We start from the raw sequence: 19,748 nt of genomic DNA, 5'->3' as shown, positions 1-19,748 counted from the left end.
TGGGAGCAGTTTGTGTCAGCGAGCTAAGCAGGAGCTCAAGTACAGGCACAAATTTGTATTTTCTTCCACACATCGATTACCCACTGCCTCAAGCGGTTTTTAAGGTTTTCGCTGACTTTCTGCACAGCCCGCTTTCCCCGTACTGCCTTAACGTTAGAGGAAGCCCTGCATCTGATAACTGTCCCCAGCAAAGCAAGCAGAAGAGCTGACCGCACCAGAACAACAAACCACCGGGGGGGGGTAGGTGATCCGTGCCTCAGTGAGTGTTGGGGCTGCGGTGGGAGACACCTTTATGGTGTAGTCATTAGAGTAAGTCCTGCGCCGGAGGGCAGGTGTGCTAAGAGGGGGAGACGATCCCCTTCACGAGCGGAGGGTACAAGGCGAAGGCTGAGAGCGCCTTCTCCGCCTTCCCGCCCCTCCCGTCAGGCGGCAAAAGGCGGCGCTGACCCCTCAAGGCGGCGGGGGCCGCTCGCGCCCCGAGATCTCGCGAGCCTTCGCGCTGCCCCGCCCCCTCTCGCGGCTCTCCCGGCAGGGGGCGGGGCCTGCCGCCCACGGGGCGGGGCCGGAGCGCACGGCTTCGCTCCGCCCCTCTGGCAGGCACTGCCCCCGCCCCGTCTTACACGTCACTAGAAGGCACCCGGCGGCTCGAAGGCCCCGCGGGGGCCTTGATGGCGACGTCGTGTATTTAGGGGTGGCGGCGGCCGCCTGTAAACCGCGCCACCGCAGTGGCGGAGGCTCCTAAAATTCCCCGGTGGGAGCGAGGAGGAGGTGGGGGGCGCGGGCTGGCCTCCCGCGCTGGGCGCGGCGGGGGCGGTAGGGCCGCGGCGGGACGCGCCGCCCGGCGGGTGTGCCCGGCTCAGGGTGCCGGCAATGCCTGGCTCCCGGGCGGCGCGGGCGGCGGCGGCGCCTCGGCGGCGGCGTCTCCCGGGCTGAGCGGCGGCTCTGGGTCCGCCCGCACCCTCCCCGCGGTGCTTCCCCCGCCTCCGCGCGGGGTCCCCGTCCCCCACCTCCCACCCCCCCGGCCCGCCCGGCCGGGGATGAGGCGGTGCGGCGGTGGCACAAAGGCTCCTCCGGGGCTGCCCGTTGCCTAGCGCGGCCCAGCGCCCCCGGCCCCCTCGCCGCCCTCCCTCCTTTCTGCCTCGCCGGCCTTCGGCCCCTGCTGTCCCTCGCTGGGGACGGGCCGGCGGCTCCCGCCGCGCCCCCCCCCCCCCCCCCCCCCCCCCCCCGCCCCAAGCCGCCCGTAGCCCCGCGGGAGGATGTCGGAGGATCACGAGATGGACAAGATGATCAAGGTAGGCAGGAGGCAGCGGCCGTCGGGGTCGCCCCGTCGCCGGCCCCCGCCTCGTCCCCTGCCCTGCGAGGGGAGGTGGCCAGCCCCGGGAAGGGCCCGGCGGGTCCCCGTCCCCCCCGCTGCTCTTACGGCTGCGGCCCTGCTCCTCGCTGCCCTTCCGCCGGAGCCCGGCTGCCTTCGGGTTCGTCACCCGCAGCGCTTCGGTGTGGAGCGCCAGAGACCGGGCAGGGGACACAGGACGTGCAGGCAGGCGGCTTCCAGGGGATCCGGCCTTGGGCGATCGGTGTTGAGAGGCTGAGACTGCGGGGAGCAGAACCGTGGCTACTCGGGGCGGCGGGGAGCTGGGGTCTCTGCCGCAGAGCAGTCCCCGGCTGCGGAGGCAATGCCGTTGCCTCGATCCGTCTCCCGAGTTCGTGTTCGGATGCTGTCATGAAAACAAATCTGGCGTGTGGGATGTTTGTGTTTCAAGTGGTGGTGGAGGAGCTGAACAGATTCAGGATTTCTTTTTTTATGGCGAGAATCAGTGTGTGAGCTTAGCATTGAGTGGTGAATCCTTCTGTGACCTGGCTGAGCGGATTTCCTGAAGAAGCTGGGGAAACCCCTTTGAGATAAAGTGACAATAAAACAATGTTTTAAAGACTCTCTGCAGGCTCTTTACCTTGTGCAGAGCGTTGGCTGTCACGGATTCTGTATGCCTTCGTAAATACTTATTGAAATAAGATGAATGAATTCCTTAAGGATGTAGGTAAAAAGATCCCATGTATTGGCATTTGCTGCCTTTCCTTAGCCCTGCTGTCTGCCACGGTGGGATTTGTCTTTACAAAGCTCATTGGGGACAAAAATCAATGCAAGAGAAGTAGCACCACAGACTTGTGGTGTTGAAATCTGAATTGATTTAAGATATGTGGGTCTTGCCTTTTGAACGAAAAAAGCCCAAGTAGAAGGAAGTCTAAGCACTGTGTTCAGGGAACCCAGATTGTAATTAAACTACGAGATCAAGTATTGAAGTTGTATGTTGTCTCTTCCTGCTTCGTTATCATCTTGGCACAGTGCAGGTGAAGTAGCTGACCAGAAGGCTTTCAGAAAGAACATTATTCAAGTATTTCTGTGGTATTTCATGTGAAGGTAAAGATCTACATCAGAGCTCTTGGGGGTTAAAAACAGAACAGAAACTCCGAAGCCGTTGTGTAAGTGTGGGGACAGTCTGCATCTGCCTCCTGCCCCTCTCCGTTTGGAGGGATTCTGACCGAGAACAGATTCTGGGCAAATCTTTTGCATCATAGGCATTGTCTGAATCTAAAACTTAATTTAGTACTTTTATATATTACGCTGATTTCTCTGCTTCTCAAATGCTTGGTTATTTTTCAAGTTTGATTGGTTTTCACCTGCGTCTGCAGGTTTAAGGTCTGTGGTTCAAGATAGTGATCGTTGTTTAAGGCAAACTAGCTGAAGTTGAGAGGCTGTGTGTTGGAGCAGTGGAGGTGGAGTTACACTGGTTGTCGGCATGTCACTTGTTGACTATGTGGACTTTGTCCAAGAAGCAGTCTGTATACTTTTAATTGACTGTAGTGAGTATGCCTTATTCTTGAAGTACCTTATTTCAAACATTCTCCCATTGGTATTCAGTGGAAACTGAGAAGCGCCTGAGCTTTCCCCCGAGCAGTCCTGATGCACGTCTAACCCTGTCTGAAAGCAGCTTGCTGAAGACCAAGCTGGGAGAAATCTGAGCGTCCTGTCTTTCCAGGCTGTTAGCATCCCAGACTGCTGACTCTGCATGGGAGGGTGCTCAAACCGTTGTTTTAGATACCCTGAGCTTGCTGAAAGGGAATTGTGCTATTGAAGAGAACTCAACTCTTAAAGTTTGTGTGAAACTTTTTTGTAATTGAATACATTTCAGATTTGTTTATTCCCTTTGCCCACTGGAAATTAATGTAAGGAGTGATCAGAAGGTTAAAGTTCCTTTAACAGTAGGAGCAAAAAAGTTTACTGTAAGAAATTGCACCACTGCAGATTTTTTTTGAAAGCGCTCTCTCCGGCACTCTGCCTCCTCTGTTCCCAGCCGCAGCAGATTAGTTCCAGCTGACCTGTCAGCCGGTCTACAAGTTCAGTGCTGTGCAGCAGTGCTACTGTAAGGCAGTTTATTCTCCAGATGTGGAGCTAAGTACAGGATACCGTAACCTCTGCTGCCTGCATCCACAGTACGTTAATCTAAATTAAGAGGCAAGGCATTTAGTCTTACCCGTTGAAGTAGATTTGGATATTTTCAGAGGGCATTTTTATATCTGTACATTTTAAATATTTAATGCTGTTTGAATGTTATGAACTTGTGTTGATTTGCAGCTACGTAGTCTTGGTGGTAGATTTGGAGCTCCTGTTTCTGAACTAGGAGATGTAAGCAATTCTGTACATTGATGGACAGTAAAGTTCTCAAATACTGTATTTCATATCATTAGGAAATGGTGAATAGTGTTTCTGGATCACTAGATTATTCATTTTTACTTCTAAGTTTTAAAGCTGCTTTGGAATGAAGATTGGAATCCAAATGAAAATGCAGAAAACAAAAATGTTGGCTTTTTTAGTTAAAACAATGGTAAATATGCAGAATATGAAAGAGGAAACACATTTTTATTAAAAGTAGACTTATTTGTAGTTGTTGAACTTGTCCTTCAGGAGTTAAGAACTATCAGATCTTATTCTCACTTCATTTGATTCATAGATCACAGACTTTCCGATTCCTAATCAGCTCCTCTGTTCCACTTACTCAGCTGAAATGAAGCAAATGGTCTCTGTGCCATCACAGAAGTGGCAGCAGATAGCAGGAACTGTTTAGTCAAGACTGGGCTTGTATGTGGAGACAGTATCTCTTTTTTAGACCAATGTGTGCAGTTGAAAGGGTTAGGTAAGTTTTGGGGCAGGCAGGCCCTTCTTCGGTTTTGGAACAGGAGCAGCAGACTTCAAAGTGCTATAAAAAATAACGAAGGATTGTAGTCACTTAATCACGCTGGTGCTCCAGAGTACTTTGGCGTTTGCTTCTCCATTTCAGTGGTTTGACTTCACAACTTAAACACTAAGCGTGATTTTGAAAGCATGTTCTGAGGAGGTACTCCTCAGTTCAGAGAAACCCTTTCTCTGCTCATTAACGCTCTTCTAAAATTGTGTTTTCATTCCACCTATGATGCCTTCAATTATCTGTATCTGAATATCAAGGAAATTAAATTAGCTTTTCCCTAATATGCTTCTCACAAGTGAAATTTATGTGAGTTAAATTGATAAGAAAGTTTATTTGTGCTTCTACTTGAAAACAACAAACCATGTCTGATCCACTATGCTGCTCTTCCGCTTTCTTTTAAAACCCTTCATAAAACCTCCAGTTCAAAGTTAACTTTAACATTTTCCTTTACGTCTCTCACGCTAGTCATTTATGATTTATGTGATACCCACTCCAGACAGTGCAAAAGACAGATATGAAAGGAAAAACTGCCTTTTAACACAATCTAATCCCTTCAAATCTCACCTTAAATATCAGCTTTCCTTTCTTGCTTTGTTTTCAATCCATGTGGCATGAGGGCTGGCTCCAGCCTGGCAATAGTGTTCATCCACGACTATTGCAGCAGAGGCCAATGATCCCAGGTTAGGGACTGCCATTTTCAATCCCTTAGTTGTTCTCAGTTTTCTCGTGATTTGTAGCATGAGTGAATCCTGAAATGCTGCAGGTTTTGAATGGAAGTTAACAGAAGGGGCAAATCTGATCAGAATAAAGTTGCTTTGCAAGCAGTAGACTCTTCTATTTGCTTGCAGTGTATTTGGGAAGTATTTTACCTGCTTGCTTAAGCTTCTCTGATGCTAGCTTTTGTTACCAGCTCCTTTTCTCGCAATTTATCAGAAAGCATGGCTTTTTGAAAGATGAACCTGAACATAGGTAGCAATGTTCATAAAAGAACAAAGGCAGAATTTTATGGTGTGTATTACTCAGTGACTTGAGTTTGCACACAACCTTTCCACTGTTCAGCCCTGCTCTGTTGTTAGATCACCATCTGTGTAACAGCACATGGCAGCAGCATTAATCAAAATGCTGCGCGCCAACGCTACGTTTACATCCCGCCTTGTGACATGTTTAAGCATGATAACACCCAAGCTGTGTCATAACAAAACCAAACCCTGCTTATATGGATTTGGACAAAAGGATTATAAACATGAGCCTGGTTCATTATCAGACAAGCCAAAACTAGTCATGCAGGGTTTAATTTACAGTATAATGATTACAAAGGTTTGAAAACCCTAAGAAAGCAGCAAAATCATTTTCCATTGTACCATATGACCAAAAATACATAATAATGCTGAAATTAGGCCTTTGTGTTCAATTGTGATTGATTATTTCTAGGTAGGAAGCTGGATTTAAGAGTTGGGGGGAAGTGCCCTTGGTATGCTTTCTGTATTAAAGGCGTGAGATCCCATTTACTGTTCTCAATAATCCTGTTTCAAAATGCCAGGGTGAGCAGTCTCAGCTGCACAGAAATAATTTTAAACTGAGATATATTATTATGTGAGCATTTGTATTTATGTTTAATTTTCCTAGGCGAAGCAAAACTCCAAAGTAGGCTCTTTTCTCTGCTCAGGTATCTTGCAAATCAGGTCTGCTGAGCTGGTTTTTTTTTGGAAGGGATGTAGTAATTTTTTTTTTTTACACTCTCTTTCCCCTCCCCCTGCTTCTTCTTGAACAGGAGACCTCCATTTTAGAGGAGTACAACATTAATTGGACTCAGAAGCTGGGAGCTGGGATCAGTGGTCCTGTTAGGTAAGACAATACACCTGCGGATTTGTATGTAATCTCAACCTGTTCCATTAACTGTGGAGAAGTGAGTATGTATTTTGAGTGTGATAACAGCAGAGTGATGTGATGTGTGGAAGACTCTCTTTATAAACAAATAAATGTGTCTACTCCATGGGGGTCGTAGCTCATGTGCAAGCAAGGTATTGTGTTTTATGGGGTATGTTTGAAGTAAAAACTCTCCTCACCTCTCTGCCTTGTCCCGTCTCACTGCCGTATTCCTGAAGCAAAGCGGGAACAGGAGTCGGTTGTGAAACACTGGCAGCAGAAAATTGTCCTCAAACACCTTTGTCCTTTTGATACTAGTGTCAGTGCAGTGCAAAGGTTGCTGCTCCCGTCTACGGTATCATCATTTGGGGCATCAGCACTGCATGCCCGTTAGCTATTTTTACCAGCTATTTTTTCAGATCATCATGTGAGACCAAAGCAGATAGTGCCATGAGCTCTGCATCTCAAACCAGACTTGCCCGTCACGAATTTCTAACCCCTGCAGGAACTGGATGCTTTCTGTAAAGCAAAACATATATTCCTTTTTCAACAAGCACTCTCCCTTTTGGGAGCGGGAATTTGTGCACAAGCACTAGAAAACAAATGTCTGCACCTCTCTGTTTCTGGGCGCTTGACAAGGCAATTGTCTCTTGCCACCATTTATCTTCCTGTCCAGGCAGTTGGTTTCTCCTCATCCATTTTGTGTTGCTGTGTTGCCTCTGATTATATTAAAATATCCCTTTGTGCTTTATTCTTTTAGCTGCCTGTTAATATGTAGGCCCTTACCTCTGACGCAGTTCAATTGTTAATGTTAAATGGGGGAAAGAGAGAAAAAAAACGGTGCAGCACAGTTGGTGGCCTTGCCAAAACAAGTATTTCCATTCAGAAACACTTTATTTGTTGCAGACTACACCCTCCATTGGAGGTGTTCAGGCTGCCACTGTGTGGTTTGGGTTTTTTCATCAAAAGTGTCTCTTCAGGCTGAATGTATAGAGTGCGTTCTCCTTGTCTGCAGTTAGCCATTGCTCTGAAGTACTTCTGCATTGCTGAAAATATAACTTGGTGTGAGGTGTTTCTACATAATGTGTTTGATTGTTGTGGAAGGCTGAAAACTGAGGCTTTCAAGCTGGGACGTGGTGACAGGTGCCCTGTATATTCCAGATTGCGGGCATTCTTGTTCATTCCAGCGTGGAGAGCAAACTCGTAACTACAGATCAATTGCTTGAAGTGTCTCTTTAACATTCTTGCTGACTGAATAATTTTATTGCTGTAATACCAGAGTCTGCGTGAAAAAATCCTCTCAAGAACGCTTTGCACTGAAAATTCTTCTTGATCGTCCAAAAGCTAGAAATGAGGTATAGTTCCTGTTTATACTGTCTGCCTTCTGATACACCGCAAAGTCTTGCCCTTTTGGTGAATTGTTGCAATGGTTTAAAAAAAACTGAACCATGTGTTCTGCAGATCTTGCTAGGCAAGATTCCTTGGGTTTGATCCTCTAGCCTTGCTGTGCTCAGTTTCTATAGGATGAGGTGGTGGGTGAAACAGAGGGTCTTTCTAACTTTTGAGTTTGCTGTAGATGTTAGCTGTATATGTACAAGTGTAATTTATAGAGCTGCAGTTTAAAGCTGGTGTTCTCCCTATGTCCCATGTAATGTAACATGAATAGTTTAGAATGAATTTTGTTTCCATACATCTCACTCTTGGATGTCACTACTCTCGGAATTGCCAAGAATGCTTCAAGTTGCACTCTAAATGGTATGGGTTTATCTGTGTATGAGAAACTAAATAAGCTCACTGATACTGTTTGTGACTTACTGTGGCTAGCAGGAGCATGCCAAGGTACCAAACTGTCAATCTATTGAAAATGATGGGCAGTCATTGAAGTTGTCATAAAAGTGAAAGCAGTGTTAATTGTCCTCAAGGTCTAGGCAACTTCCATTTCTTGTTACTGAGTAAATCCTCATTTAAAATTCCCAGGCAAAAATAATCTGTTTACAAAGAGCATCAAGCCTTGGCTTGATTTAGCAGTCCAGGTAGCTTTAAACTGGGGAAATTCCTTAGGTGCCTATTTCAGATAGTCAGAACAGGAGATGAGGTTTCACGTGTTGTGAGTGCTAGATCATCGGGCCATAAAAGAAGCTGCATTATGGAATTTCAGGTTTTATTCATGAATTTTCAGTTTCAATCGTATCTCTATTGCTACTTTAAAGCTAGTTCTAGCTTTAAATTTATTTTAAAAAGCCAAAGAAATCAAAGATTGGGCTTTTTCTGGAACTCTGCTGGGTTTGATTCCATGGCCTGTAACAAATAGGTTGGCAATGTATGACCTTTTCGTCTTACTCAGTCTAAGTAGTGTAATGGCTGTTGGTCACTCATATAAAAGCTTGTAGGCATTTCTTATTTTTTGAATAATTTTAAATTGGATGTGACTGGTGCTGAGCATAGCTGGCAGCGCATGGGCTTGCGTGTGCCATAGTCTTGAGGGCAGAGGGAGAAGCAGAAGTGGTCAAGTGCGTGTCGCTGTGTACAGTAACGTTTCTTCCCTTCTCTTCAAGGTACGTCTGCACATGATGTGTGCAACACATCCAAATATTGTTCAAATTATTGAAGTTTATGCTAACAGTGTGCAGTTCCCACATGAATCCAGCCCAAGGTAAGATTACATAGGGTGATTCATTCCCACAGCTTGCTTTCCATGTTTAGGCCAAGGTATAGTGGAGTTTGCTTTTTTTTTTTTTTTAATCACAGTGTGACCAAAATGAATATTTATAGGGGGTTCCAGATATGATATTTATACTTTAGACTAAGCAACGCTTACTTTTTCCCCTGTCAATGCCCAGACCTTTGCATATTTAAATGAATTTGCATCCTTCACTACTGGTTTTGAATACATCTTCATTTCTTAGGTTTTTCATTGATTCAGTCTGTGATACCTGCATTGTCCGAGAGAGCGTATTAGCTTCTAGCTTCCGTCCTGCTTTGATATTGCTTTAGTAGCTTGAATTGATTGCAACCTTTGAGCCTCCTTCTGCTTTCAAAGCACTGTTAAAGCAGGATTGGAGCTGTGACTTTTGTTGCTACCTAGAATCCTAAGTGAGATCCTTTCATATGATGGTGATGCCTGTGAGCCACGGGGAAATTCAGAGTGCCAGTCTTCATTTAAATAAAAAAAAAAAAAGGAAGAAAAATTGTTTCTAAAAATACTAGGTTCTGCCCTGTCAACTCTCAATACATTGTCCTGCTTAAAATGAACACAGCAAAACATGAAGCAGACTTATTTTTCATACATTAATATTGCTTGGGATAAAAACGTTGTCTTCTAATTGGATATTAGTTGAGAAAAAAAATATTGGAGCTGGGAGGACTAAAGAGCTGAGACTTGTCTTAATCTCTGATGTATCTGATTTTGCTGTGTGGCGAGAAGAACTAGAAGTTAGTTTCTTGAGGATCTAGCAGTCCTGATCTCCACACTTCTTATTTGTTGTCCTTCATAATTACGGCAATAAAACTGTAAATTAAAATCATGAGGTACAGTAGAATATCCAGACTCAAAAGCATTAAAGATAATTCCTCAACCTTCTGCTTCTATGTTGCCGTGAACATCTTTAGCGCCTAGGCAGACAGCTAGGCAGATTGGCATGTCTGCAAGGATGGGTGCAGACAGGTGTATGTTGTGCTCTAAGCCAGCTCCAGCCTGGAAGCTGTTTAGCCTGTTTAATGCAAGACTCTACCTGCTGTATTATTCTTTGAGGGCAGAGTTATACATCAATGTGTCTAAATGGCTTCCAGGTCCAAACTGGCTTGCTGGTGGAAAGCATGGGTGGAGCTTGCATGTATCTGAATGCATCCATGTAGACATGTCCATGGTGTTTGTTCCAGCTGGATGTGGGAGCCCAACATGAAGAGCAAACTGTAGATTCCTGGCTGACAATCAGCAAGTCAGATTGTGCTGGGAGCCAGAAAATCCTGCAGCTTATATGCTTAAAGGCAAAGTTACGGAACCAAAATAGCTCTAACAACTGTAGGAGAAGCAAGTATATGTCTCTCTTTTGGCCTGCGTCAGTAGATATGAAGTATGCATTATTAGCTTAGAAATTCTGTTATTTTTTGATTATTTTTAATATAACAAAATGAAATGCTTTTGAACAGGGCTCGGCTCCTAATTGTAATGGAGATGATGGAAGGGGGAGAGCTATTTCACAGAATCAGCCAGCACCGGCACTTTACTGAGAAGCAAGCAAGCCAAGTAACAAAGCAGGCAAGTTAACACCCATATATAAGCAAATCTATGAATGATAATGGCTAAAGTATTTAACAATTTCTTGGGGTGGGGGGGGTGGGAAAAAAGGAAGCTAAAATAATCCTCGGTTCTGATCCGATGATCATTGCCTGCTTTGTTATAACCTGACAATGCCAAAGTTTTAATAGAAGCAAAGAATTTGAAGGTGTGGGCTAGTTCTTCTGGGTTGGCACCCCGGTGTCTCTGCTGTCCTTAGCAATGGTTTTCCTAACCTGGTCTACGGAACACTTCACCAAAGAGAGTTCTTTTCTTGCACGGTCTTCTTGCTGTATCCCTCGCTGTTGTTGTAGAAGTGTTACCTCCAACAGTCCACAGGCTCTCACCAGACCTCGCGTGGCTCCTGAGCTCCAGTTTGAGAATCGCTCTTGGCCATGACACAGACTTGGCATTTCTCTCACCTCTTGGGCAGAGTAGCAGACAATAATGTACATGTGTCCTGGGCCAGTGCTTTTCAAGCTGGGTTCTGTATTTGGTTTTATGGAAGTCTTGCCTATCATGGAAGATAGCAAGAGGAATGTACCACTATAGTGCATGTTTTCTGTGCTGTTCGTTCTGATGTCATTTTTCCCTCTCCATTTCTCTATGCAACTCACTGTTCAATGTTGTGTTTTATAGCCTCCACGGTATTTATTACTAGAGGTTTTGGTGTCCATCAGGCTCTTTGTTGCTTAGCAGTGCATCTGGTGTGACTAGCTTATATCCTGTTAGAGTAGGCAGGATGATGAAGCAGAAGGGCCTCCATGGGATTCAATGTGGGGATCCCCAGTGTCAGTTCCTGTCAGTTCTGGGGTGAACTTGTTCCCTTTTACTTCCAAGCTGTTGGATGACTTGTGCTACCCAGTCAGAAAGCTTGGATTAGTGGGAGGCTTGCAGGAAAGATGGTATAGCTGTATGTTGTGGTAGCCTTTCTAGGGAGCTACAGCAGAGGACCAGCAGGTTGCTGTAAGGAACCACAAGGCAGAAGGATCTTGCTGTCAAAATGGCTGAGCTCTTCTGCATGGGAATTGGCACCATGGCATGAAGCCAAGGGCCAGAATTGCCATCGTTTGCTTCTTGCAGAGGTTATATTGGCATTCCAAACGAGATATATGAACTGTAGGTGAGAGGCTATGCTGGAGATACTAATCAGTAAATGTCCTGCTCCCACACCAGTGATCACTGCAGTGAATAAAGGAAAGAAAACATGAGACAAGATACTACAGCATTTGTTGTAAATTGACATGACTCTTTATGAATATATCCATATCCTGATCACTTGCTTCCCCCTAAGCTGGGGAGATAATTTTTGGTACTGAGGCAAAAAAGAGGGCCAAATCATTTAATCTTACTTTTCCGTCTTGTGCTTTGACTTGTTTCTAATGAAATGCTAATTGTGCTCTTACCTTTTTGGTTTCATCCAACAAAGAAATTAGGTGGAACTACAGAGTTATTCTTGACAGTTTGTTTTCATGTCCTTTGGGCTGTTTGATTTTGACATTACAAGGCTGTCTCCAGGATTAACATGTTGGGAAAATCTTTTAAAACTATGCTAAAAGACAAGACTTTGAATTGAATTCTGACTGTGTGTATGCTTGGGTTATTCATGTCCCAAATAACTCTTTGCTTTAATGTTTATACAAATGAAGTTTGAAAGCAATGTTAAAGTCTTATTCTTTCATCTAGTGATTCTTCATCACTGTCTTGAAATACAGGTCTTATTTCCTTGTACCCAGTAATAGTTAAAAATTTGTCACAAAGCTACTTCATGTTCTCTGGGAATGTGTTTGTATTTGTTTCTGAGCTAAGTTAACACTGAAGTTCCCTTGTCACAGTAATTTGCAGTCTTCTAAGGACTTGGTGCTTCACCCAGGGTACTGTGTTTGGGTAGGATCCTACAGAAGCCAATAGGAATACTTTCAAATAAGGATCGTGTGGCTTTGCCTTACTTTTGTTTCAGTAATGCTGTTTATTTATGCTTTGTTTTTCTTTAAATTAATTAAACTTTCAAATGTACAGTCTGTAGAGCTTTCATGACTGGGTTACAGGTTTCTAAACCACAGCAGTGTAAAATGCTGTCTTTGAAAGAATCAAGTAATGCATTTCTGTGCAATATCCCATGAAATGAGTAAATTGCAGGCAGTACCATCAAGAATTAAAGAATAAAACTGCCTGAATGTTGACTCTTAAGTCAGTAGCAAATGCAATAAAATATTCTCTGAAATATTGAAGCAAGATCTCACTGTTGACTGTTAAACAAAATGTAATTGCTGGAGAGCGTGCAAGCAAGTGTAGTGACCTTGTAGGCCTAGCACAGCATATAAAAGGATGCTGTCATGATCTGTTTCACTTCTGGGGGGCTAATAATGCTCTAAGTTAGTCAAACTAAGATGGTCGGGAAGCCCAGTACAACTTAGCTTTTATTTTATGTTTGCTCTGACTGAAATGCAAACTGCATAGCTTGGTGGGTTTCACTTCCCCATCGTCGCTTTACTGTGCTATGGCGCAGTATGGCCAGGCTTGTCTTAACTCAGGATTGTACGCCAGTGGAGTGAAAATGTTTGGGGTCTAAGCTATGTTGGCAATGTCTTTTTTAAAGCTAAAATAACTGTCCAGGCTAAAGGAGTTGTTCTGTAATTGTAGTTGATTTATTGTGCCCTTTTTCAGATAGCTTTGGCTTTGCAGCATTGCCACTCACTAAACATTGCACATAGAGACCTCAAGCCTGAGAATCTCCTCTTCAAGGATAACTCTCTGGTAAGATGAAGACTTGGTATTCTTTGTTTACTGCTGAATACTGTAAAATGGCTCAATGGTGATTTTCAGAATAGTTGTAAAAGGACATTAATGCAATGTTTTGGTGACAAAAATTAATGACCTTTTTTGGCTTCATGCTCTTCCATACTCTGATCTGCTTGGAGTACAGGCTGTCTGTGCTGCTGCTGTTAAATATGGGCCAGGTTCTCCACTTCAGCATAGCATCTTGCTTTGCTGAGGAGACCTGCTCTGCCACATTTCCTCCCTGGGTGTCATCAGGGTGTTCTGACATGCATTATAGGTGCTTCTTCTGCTCATAACCACCCTGTGTATGCAGTGTCCCCCCTACAATGTGCTTAGTGTTTTCCAAATCTGAGAGGAGGACTGCTTTTGACCCAGAGCATCCAGGAAAACAAAAATGCTTGTTTCAAACATCAGTTTATGACTCTTTAGCTGCTTTGTGGAACGTTAAGGGTATAAATACAAGGGGACTATGTGTGGCAAAGACGAGTAGAAGGCGAGAAATATGTATTAGAAAAGCTGATACAATGAAATTTTGTAATGAAGCCTGTTCTCCTTGTTTTAGGATGCACCTGTTAAATTGTGTGACTTTGGATTTGCCAAAGTAGACCAAGGTGACTTGATGACACCACAGTTCACTCCATATTACGTAGCACCTCAGGTAACAAACAATTACGGCTCTGGGCTAAAGGGGAATTGTGATCTTTATTGCCTGTGCCTCCATAACCACATCATTTTAAAAGCCTTTGCTGTCCTATTAAGGGCTTCTGGGTGCAGGAATCTTGAGTAATTGTATAGTAGCCACCTTTCAAGATGCAGTGCCACAGTGATCTATTGATTACAGCAGGACATCGTGAAGCAAACTTCCCAGACTGTGTTCTTAGCACTGACTGATTGCTGATACCTCCTGACTCTCCCAGGCCCGACTCCCACCAGTGAGACTACTCTAGGATTTTGACAATGGGCCTTTAACTGCAGTGGTTTGGAAAAGTCCCTGCTTTGCAATCCTTCTTCCAGTGCAGGCTCATTCAAGATTACATTTAAAAGGACAATGCTGAAACAAAAAGGTTCTCTAAAGGCAATTGCTTAAAAAGAGGGCAGTGCCAGAGGGTTACCTGTTCACCTTGGCTTGGCCCCCTTGTCAGTATGCATTAAGACATAATCTATAATTACAGACAAGCTGGTTTTTGTAGTGCTGCTTTCTTCACTTTCTTTTGTGCTTTGTGTTGGAGTCCTGAAGAAAATGAAAAGAAAACTGCAGATAGATATTTAATTGCAGTACTGGGCATGTCGGCAGCCTTTAATGACTGGGAAGAGCAATTGCAGAGATCAGACCATGCAGCCACAGTCGAATGCCCTGAAAATGCCTCCTCAACTGGAGCCTGCTGGTGAAGGGCCATGTGCACTACAGACAGGGTTTATAAAACAAGTGAACTACCAAACCCATAGAAAGCTTTTCCTGAGCATATTTGAACTGAGATTTTTGGAGAAACCCAGAAACCCAGATTTGATCAGCAAGTGACAAATTTGATGTGATTTGTTCATGGGAGAGGTAAAAAGGGATATCTCTGGAGCTAGGGTTACCCTCCACACAGTTTAGGTTCTAGTTCCAAAGCATAGAGGTGTTAGAGGTTTTGAACAAAAGAGGTATGAGCAATTGCTTTAATTCAGGCAAAACTGGAGTTTACATCCAAAGCAGCAAAATATTTTAGCCGAAATTTTCCCCATGTAGAAAGTTCCAGTCTGTCTTAGGAAGAACAGTTTGAGTTTGGCAGAGTCTTCAGTAGCTGGAATAAACTCACCGATTGAAAAAGCATCAAATGTCTTTGGCATAGGCATTGCTGCTTGTGGTGCCTGTAGATGAGATGTATTTTGCTTTCCCCCCCCCCCCCCCCCCTCTCATGGCAACAGGTATTGGAGGCACAAAGACGGCATCAGAAAGAAAAATCTGGTATTATCCCCACCTCTCCAACACCTTACACTTATAACAAGGTAAGCTATGAAACAGTCCACAAGTCAATATCTTTAAAGCATAGTGTCTCTGCCCTCCCCCCCGCCACTCCCCACCCTGTGATGTATCTGCTGAAGTAGTTGTCTATAGACATGGTTTATCACCTAAGGCCATGAACTTTATTGCACTGGAATTACACACTTAAGGCCAGGAGCAATAAAGTTGTTCTGATCTCTGTGACAGGAATACATCTAACTAGCCAAATATCTCACACTGAGTAAAAAGCAGTATGTACAGGAAACAGTAGGGAAATGTCATGTTGCTTGCTATTTCATGTACACGTGTATTTTCAGCTGTAAGGAAGTAGTATCTTTGGGGCCGTATTTCTCAAAAGTGTGGTTCCTTTGGCTTTTCTAAAAGGAGTGACCAGGTATACAGTGGTATTTCTCCCCTTAAATGTATTAGGTTCAGACCAAGTTTCATTCAGTTGAACTAGCAAATTAGAAGATAATCTGTGCAGGTAGCTGGCTTTCTCAGTTTAGAAGTGGCACGCTAAAAGGTGTGGCTGGCTCTGCGTTCTTTCTGACAGAGTGAATAATGAAATGCACACTTGTTCCAAGCCTAATTAATGATCCTCTAATTAAAGGAAAAATATACAAACACTGTTAAAGGAGCACTAAATATTAACAAGATATTGGAGAGAGTAGAGCGATTCTGCTGGAGTGTGACCATGTGGGAAATTCTTTCACCTCCACAAGAGGCTGGTTCAAAGGAAACCTCTTTTCTGCTGTCAGCCAGAGTTTCTGGATGTGCAAAGCACTGTTTAGGCTATCTTGTTCAGGCAGCTGTGGTGGTACCTTGTCTGTATTGGGGATCTTCTGCAAAATGACAGGTAGTGTTTTGTGTTGTCTGTAGCACTAGCCATGGGCAATAACAACTGCTGCTAGAGTCTTGGCAAAGTTGTGACAGAAAGTGTCCTGAAAGGTTGTACTCCTTTTTGGTCATTCCAAAACATTTTCCTCCATATTATCATCACTGTCTGCTGCTGGCTTAGCAGTGTTTGAACCACTGAGTGTTCTTTCAGAGTGTCAATTTGGGTTGAAGTTAGCTGGTTTCTGATTGCAGTGCTAAGTATCTATACTGATTCCAGCTTCAAGGATGGTTGTTTAACCCACCACATGCTAGAGGGGGTAGTTTGATATATAGTGTTATATTTTAGTAACCTTCTATAGAGAGCTAAAGCAAAGACAGGCAGAGATAACTTTCACTGAATGTCCGCATGTGTTTCCTAATCTTGAATCTGCCTTCTTCAGGGTCATGATTATCTCTTCTCCATCCCGGAGAACAGATTGATGATTGAAGCCAGGCACTTCTTGGAGTTCTTGGACAGGTGCCGATAGTCTTTTCAATACAGAGTTTCTTCTGCCCTGTCTCATGTGAACCCCAGTCACAGGGAAAATTGTTTTTTATAAATTTTAAGCCTCACAAGGCAGGGTCAAGAATTCCACTTCTGTGGATTGAAGCAGATTTATTCTCCAACTATAGCCCTCTCCAAGGGAGTAGATGCAGTTCTAGAGACACCTAGAAGTGGTTGCTCACTGTTCATGTTGGTAACGGTTTGACAGCTGTCTTGTTCTTGTAATGAACCAAAAACCTCTGGCCATGGCACCTGAAGCAAAATAGGGGTCATATTCTTGTACTGAATGGAAGAACCTTGAAAACAGATACCAACTGGAGTTAACTCACGTACTGAGAAGGTTCAGCTGCCTTGATCTTCTGGGATTTATAATGTGATTTTGTGTTTCATCTAAAGAATTGATTGGTCACTCTGAACTGCTTTCAGCCATGGTGGCACTAACTGGAAAGGCTGCTGAAAGAAGCGGCCTCATCCTTACTTTGCCAAGTGTGACTCACTGCAAAAGCAGCATCTGGCATATACCTAGTTCCCTGAAATAGACTGTGATAAACTCCCAGGTACACTGTCCTTCCACAGCGATTCAGAGCCTGAGTGGAGATGCCTGTGATCCACCTTCATGATCAGCAGCGCTATCCCACAGACTTAAATTGGGGGGAAAAAACACATCTTTGATTCCTGAGTATTTTTATTAAGTTGTGTGTGTATTGGATCAAATATGAGTGTGTATGTCATGGCTGAAAGGGGTTGACTCTTGAGAAATAGAATCTGAGAACCATATCCATGAAGAACTTAGATGCCTGTTTCCTACTTATATGCCTAAAGCCCCATTGATTTCATTAGAAATTATCTCCAGTTAATGGAAAAATGATGAGAATTTAGGTACCTAAATAGAAATTTAGACTTCTAGAGCCATATGAGATTGCTTTTCAGCAAGTTGTTTAAGCCATACGTATGCGGGGTAACTCCTTGGAGTTTCTTTCGTTATCAGTATCCACATGTTTTGTAAAAGCCAAAAAGCCAAGGGTTCGATATAATGATTAGTGCGAGCTGATCTAAGTGTATTCCCTCCAGAAGGAAACAGTCTCACCTTTAAGGGCCCCTTCTTGGGTCAGTGTTGATCCAGTCAATAAACAGTTATTGGAGTCAGGGATTCTGTGTTTGCTGAGTTCATCTGAGCAGCTTCATGAACACCGGTGCTGTCCTAGAGTAGGCAGTGGAATATACAGTCTGGGGCAGAAAGGGTGGTGCTGAGGTTGCTTCAGTTGGCAGCTGTGCAGACTTCTGTCTGTGTAAACTGATTGCGGAACCTCCCCAGTTCCCCAAATCTGCCCTTGTGTGTCTTTTCCACAATCACCTGAGCCTGGCTGGAGTTCAGGCTTCTGCTTACGCTTGGCTGTGTGTTCCTGTCCATCCTTGTGCTGGCATAAACCTTTGGGAGTCCCCTGGAGGACTGATAGGGCTGAAAACCAAGCTAGTAAAAATAAATAATTAGCTGTACAAATGCTAGTGTTGGCACAAAAGAAGTATTGGGAGTAGGTGGCCAGGGTCAGAGCAGGTCCTACCAGCCCTAGTCTGCACCATGCCATAGTCAAGTGATAACAGAGCCCCATCCTTAAGGATGTGGTCCAACAGAAGCTTGAATTGAAGTCTAGGCTGTTATGGTCCTCTTCCTTTCTTCCCAAGTAGTGTCTATGTTGCGTGAACGCACAGTGATCCAGATGGGGAATAGATCTGGCTTTCAGCTTCTTTACTGAGCTGGTTGTTGGCTGGATCCACCTCCTGGGTGAACTTGTTCTGTATGATGTCAGCAGTAACACTAGTGCAAGGGCAGGGGAGGGAGCTCCAGACTGAGGTGGGAGGACAGGAGGGAGCGCAGCGTAAGCAGCTGTGAAATACTGCTTCTGGCTTTCTGAAGCTTATTCATCTCCGTGGCTTTCAGGACGTGCATTTTTCATTACAGACATCTGATGAAGTATCCCTGCTAGCTCATTTGTTTGATGGTGCTTCTTTTTTTAGTCTCACGTTCTAAAAAATGACTGTGTTCTGCTTTATGTTCTGGTACTGAGAGACTGAGATTCAAGCATCCTGAGAGATGTAATAAACGCGCAGCTTGCTCATGCCTCTGACGCACTGGCTGTTACCATACAATTTACCATTGCATAGCACAGAGTTACAGGCGCGCTTTCTGTAAACAAGCTACTTTTGGGTACTGGAAGTAGTTTAGCTTGGCAGCTTGGAGTTATCTTGTGCTTACGTATTTGCCGTATTTATCCATGAAGTTCCTCAGATGGACCTTTAAGAGGAGGCTGAGCTGTGCTTCTGTTTTCTTAGGGAATCACATAGAACTCTTAACATAGCTACACCACTGCTTGCTGCAAATTGCGCCCCAAAGTGATCATTTCCTTGCTTTCAGAGCTGTGACTTGTGGTCCCTGGGTGTCATTATTTACGTGATGCTGTGTGGATACCCTCCGTTTTACTCCAAACACCACAGTCGGACAATTCCAAAGGACATGCGGAAAAAGATCATGACAGGAAGTTTTGAATTTCCAGAGGAAGAGTGGAGCCAGATCTCAGAAATGGCGAAAGACATTGTGCGAAAGTGAGTCAGTTGAGGAAAATGTTGTATTGCTCTTTGCTTATATTAAGAAATTGGAAAATCACTTGAAAGTGCATTATCACAAAGGGCTTATTTTTCCAAAGGCGGGGGGAATTGTCTGCAGCACATACAGCTGAAAAATTTTCTATTGTATTCAGCACAAATGAAGTCTGGTAAATTTTTTTTTTTTTTTTTCCCTCCCCAACTGTTGTGTTCAATTTTTGATGTCTCCTGTCTCTGAAGTTGCTAGAGTGCATTGTGCATTCGGCCTTTAAGGGGAACGGGTACCCTACCTTGCTCCAGAACAATATAGACGACTGGCTGCCACATCTGCAAGTGCTCTCTAGGCACATATCTCCTGTGATAATGTTTAAACTCCTGTTGAAATCGGGGGACATTTAGGTGGCATAATAGGAGCTGGTAGATCTGTCCCTTAAAACCCTGTGCACATAATACACAGTCTAACAGGAGTCAAAAGAGAGGCATGGAAAGGGAGGTTAAGATCTGTCACAAGGTGTCAGACTATGAGATAAGGTTTTGCATTGATATTTTATTCTAAATGCTAATGGAAACTGTTTTTTATGCAATGCACATCTCAGTTGCAAATGTTTCAAGGACTGT

At 44.1% G+C, this 19,748-nt stretch overlaps 1 protein-coding gene across 4 annotated transcripts in view; it reads left to right on the top strand.

The window, feature by feature from the left end:
- Positions 1–1,141: 1,141 nt before the first annotated feature.
- The window catches only part of MAPKAPK5 (MAPK activated protein kinase 5), a 26,770-nt gene continuing 8,163 nt past the window's right edge, over positions 1,142–19,748 (top strand). For 2 of the 4 annotated variants that reach the window (XM_052795997.1, XM_052795996.1), the window contains exons 1-9: positions 1,142–1,292; positions 6,013–6,086; positions 7,387–7,462; positions 8,663–8,760; positions 10,257–10,365; positions 13,051–13,140; positions 13,727–13,822; positions 15,073–15,153; positions 18,943–19,130. In XM_052795997.1, the coding sequence (XP_052651957.1) occupies positions 1,257–1,292; positions 6,013–6,086; positions 7,387–7,462; positions 8,663–8,760; positions 10,257–10,365; positions 13,051–13,140; positions 13,727–13,822; positions 15,073–15,153; positions 18,943–19,130 (848 nt within the window). In that variant the 5' untranslated portion in view covers positions 1,142–1,256. Of the gene's footprint in view, positions 1,293–6,012; positions 6,087–7,386; positions 7,463–8,662; positions 8,761–10,256; positions 10,366–13,050; positions 13,141–13,726; positions 13,823–15,072; positions 15,154–18,942; positions 19,131–19,748 lie in introns of those variants that run through there. The other 2 variants (XM_052795998.1, XM_052795999.1) reach the window with 2 other exon arrangements.

This window comes from Harpia harpyja, chromosome 9 (assembly GCF_026419915.1).
Source record: "Harpia harpyja isolate bHarHar1 chromosome 9, bHarHar1 primary haplotype, whole genome shotgun sequence".
Lineage (NCBI taxonomy): Eukaryota > Metazoa > Chordata > Aves > Accipitriformes > Accipitridae > Harpia > Harpia harpyja.
This window is presented reverse-complemented; position numbering and strand designations above follow the sequence as displayed.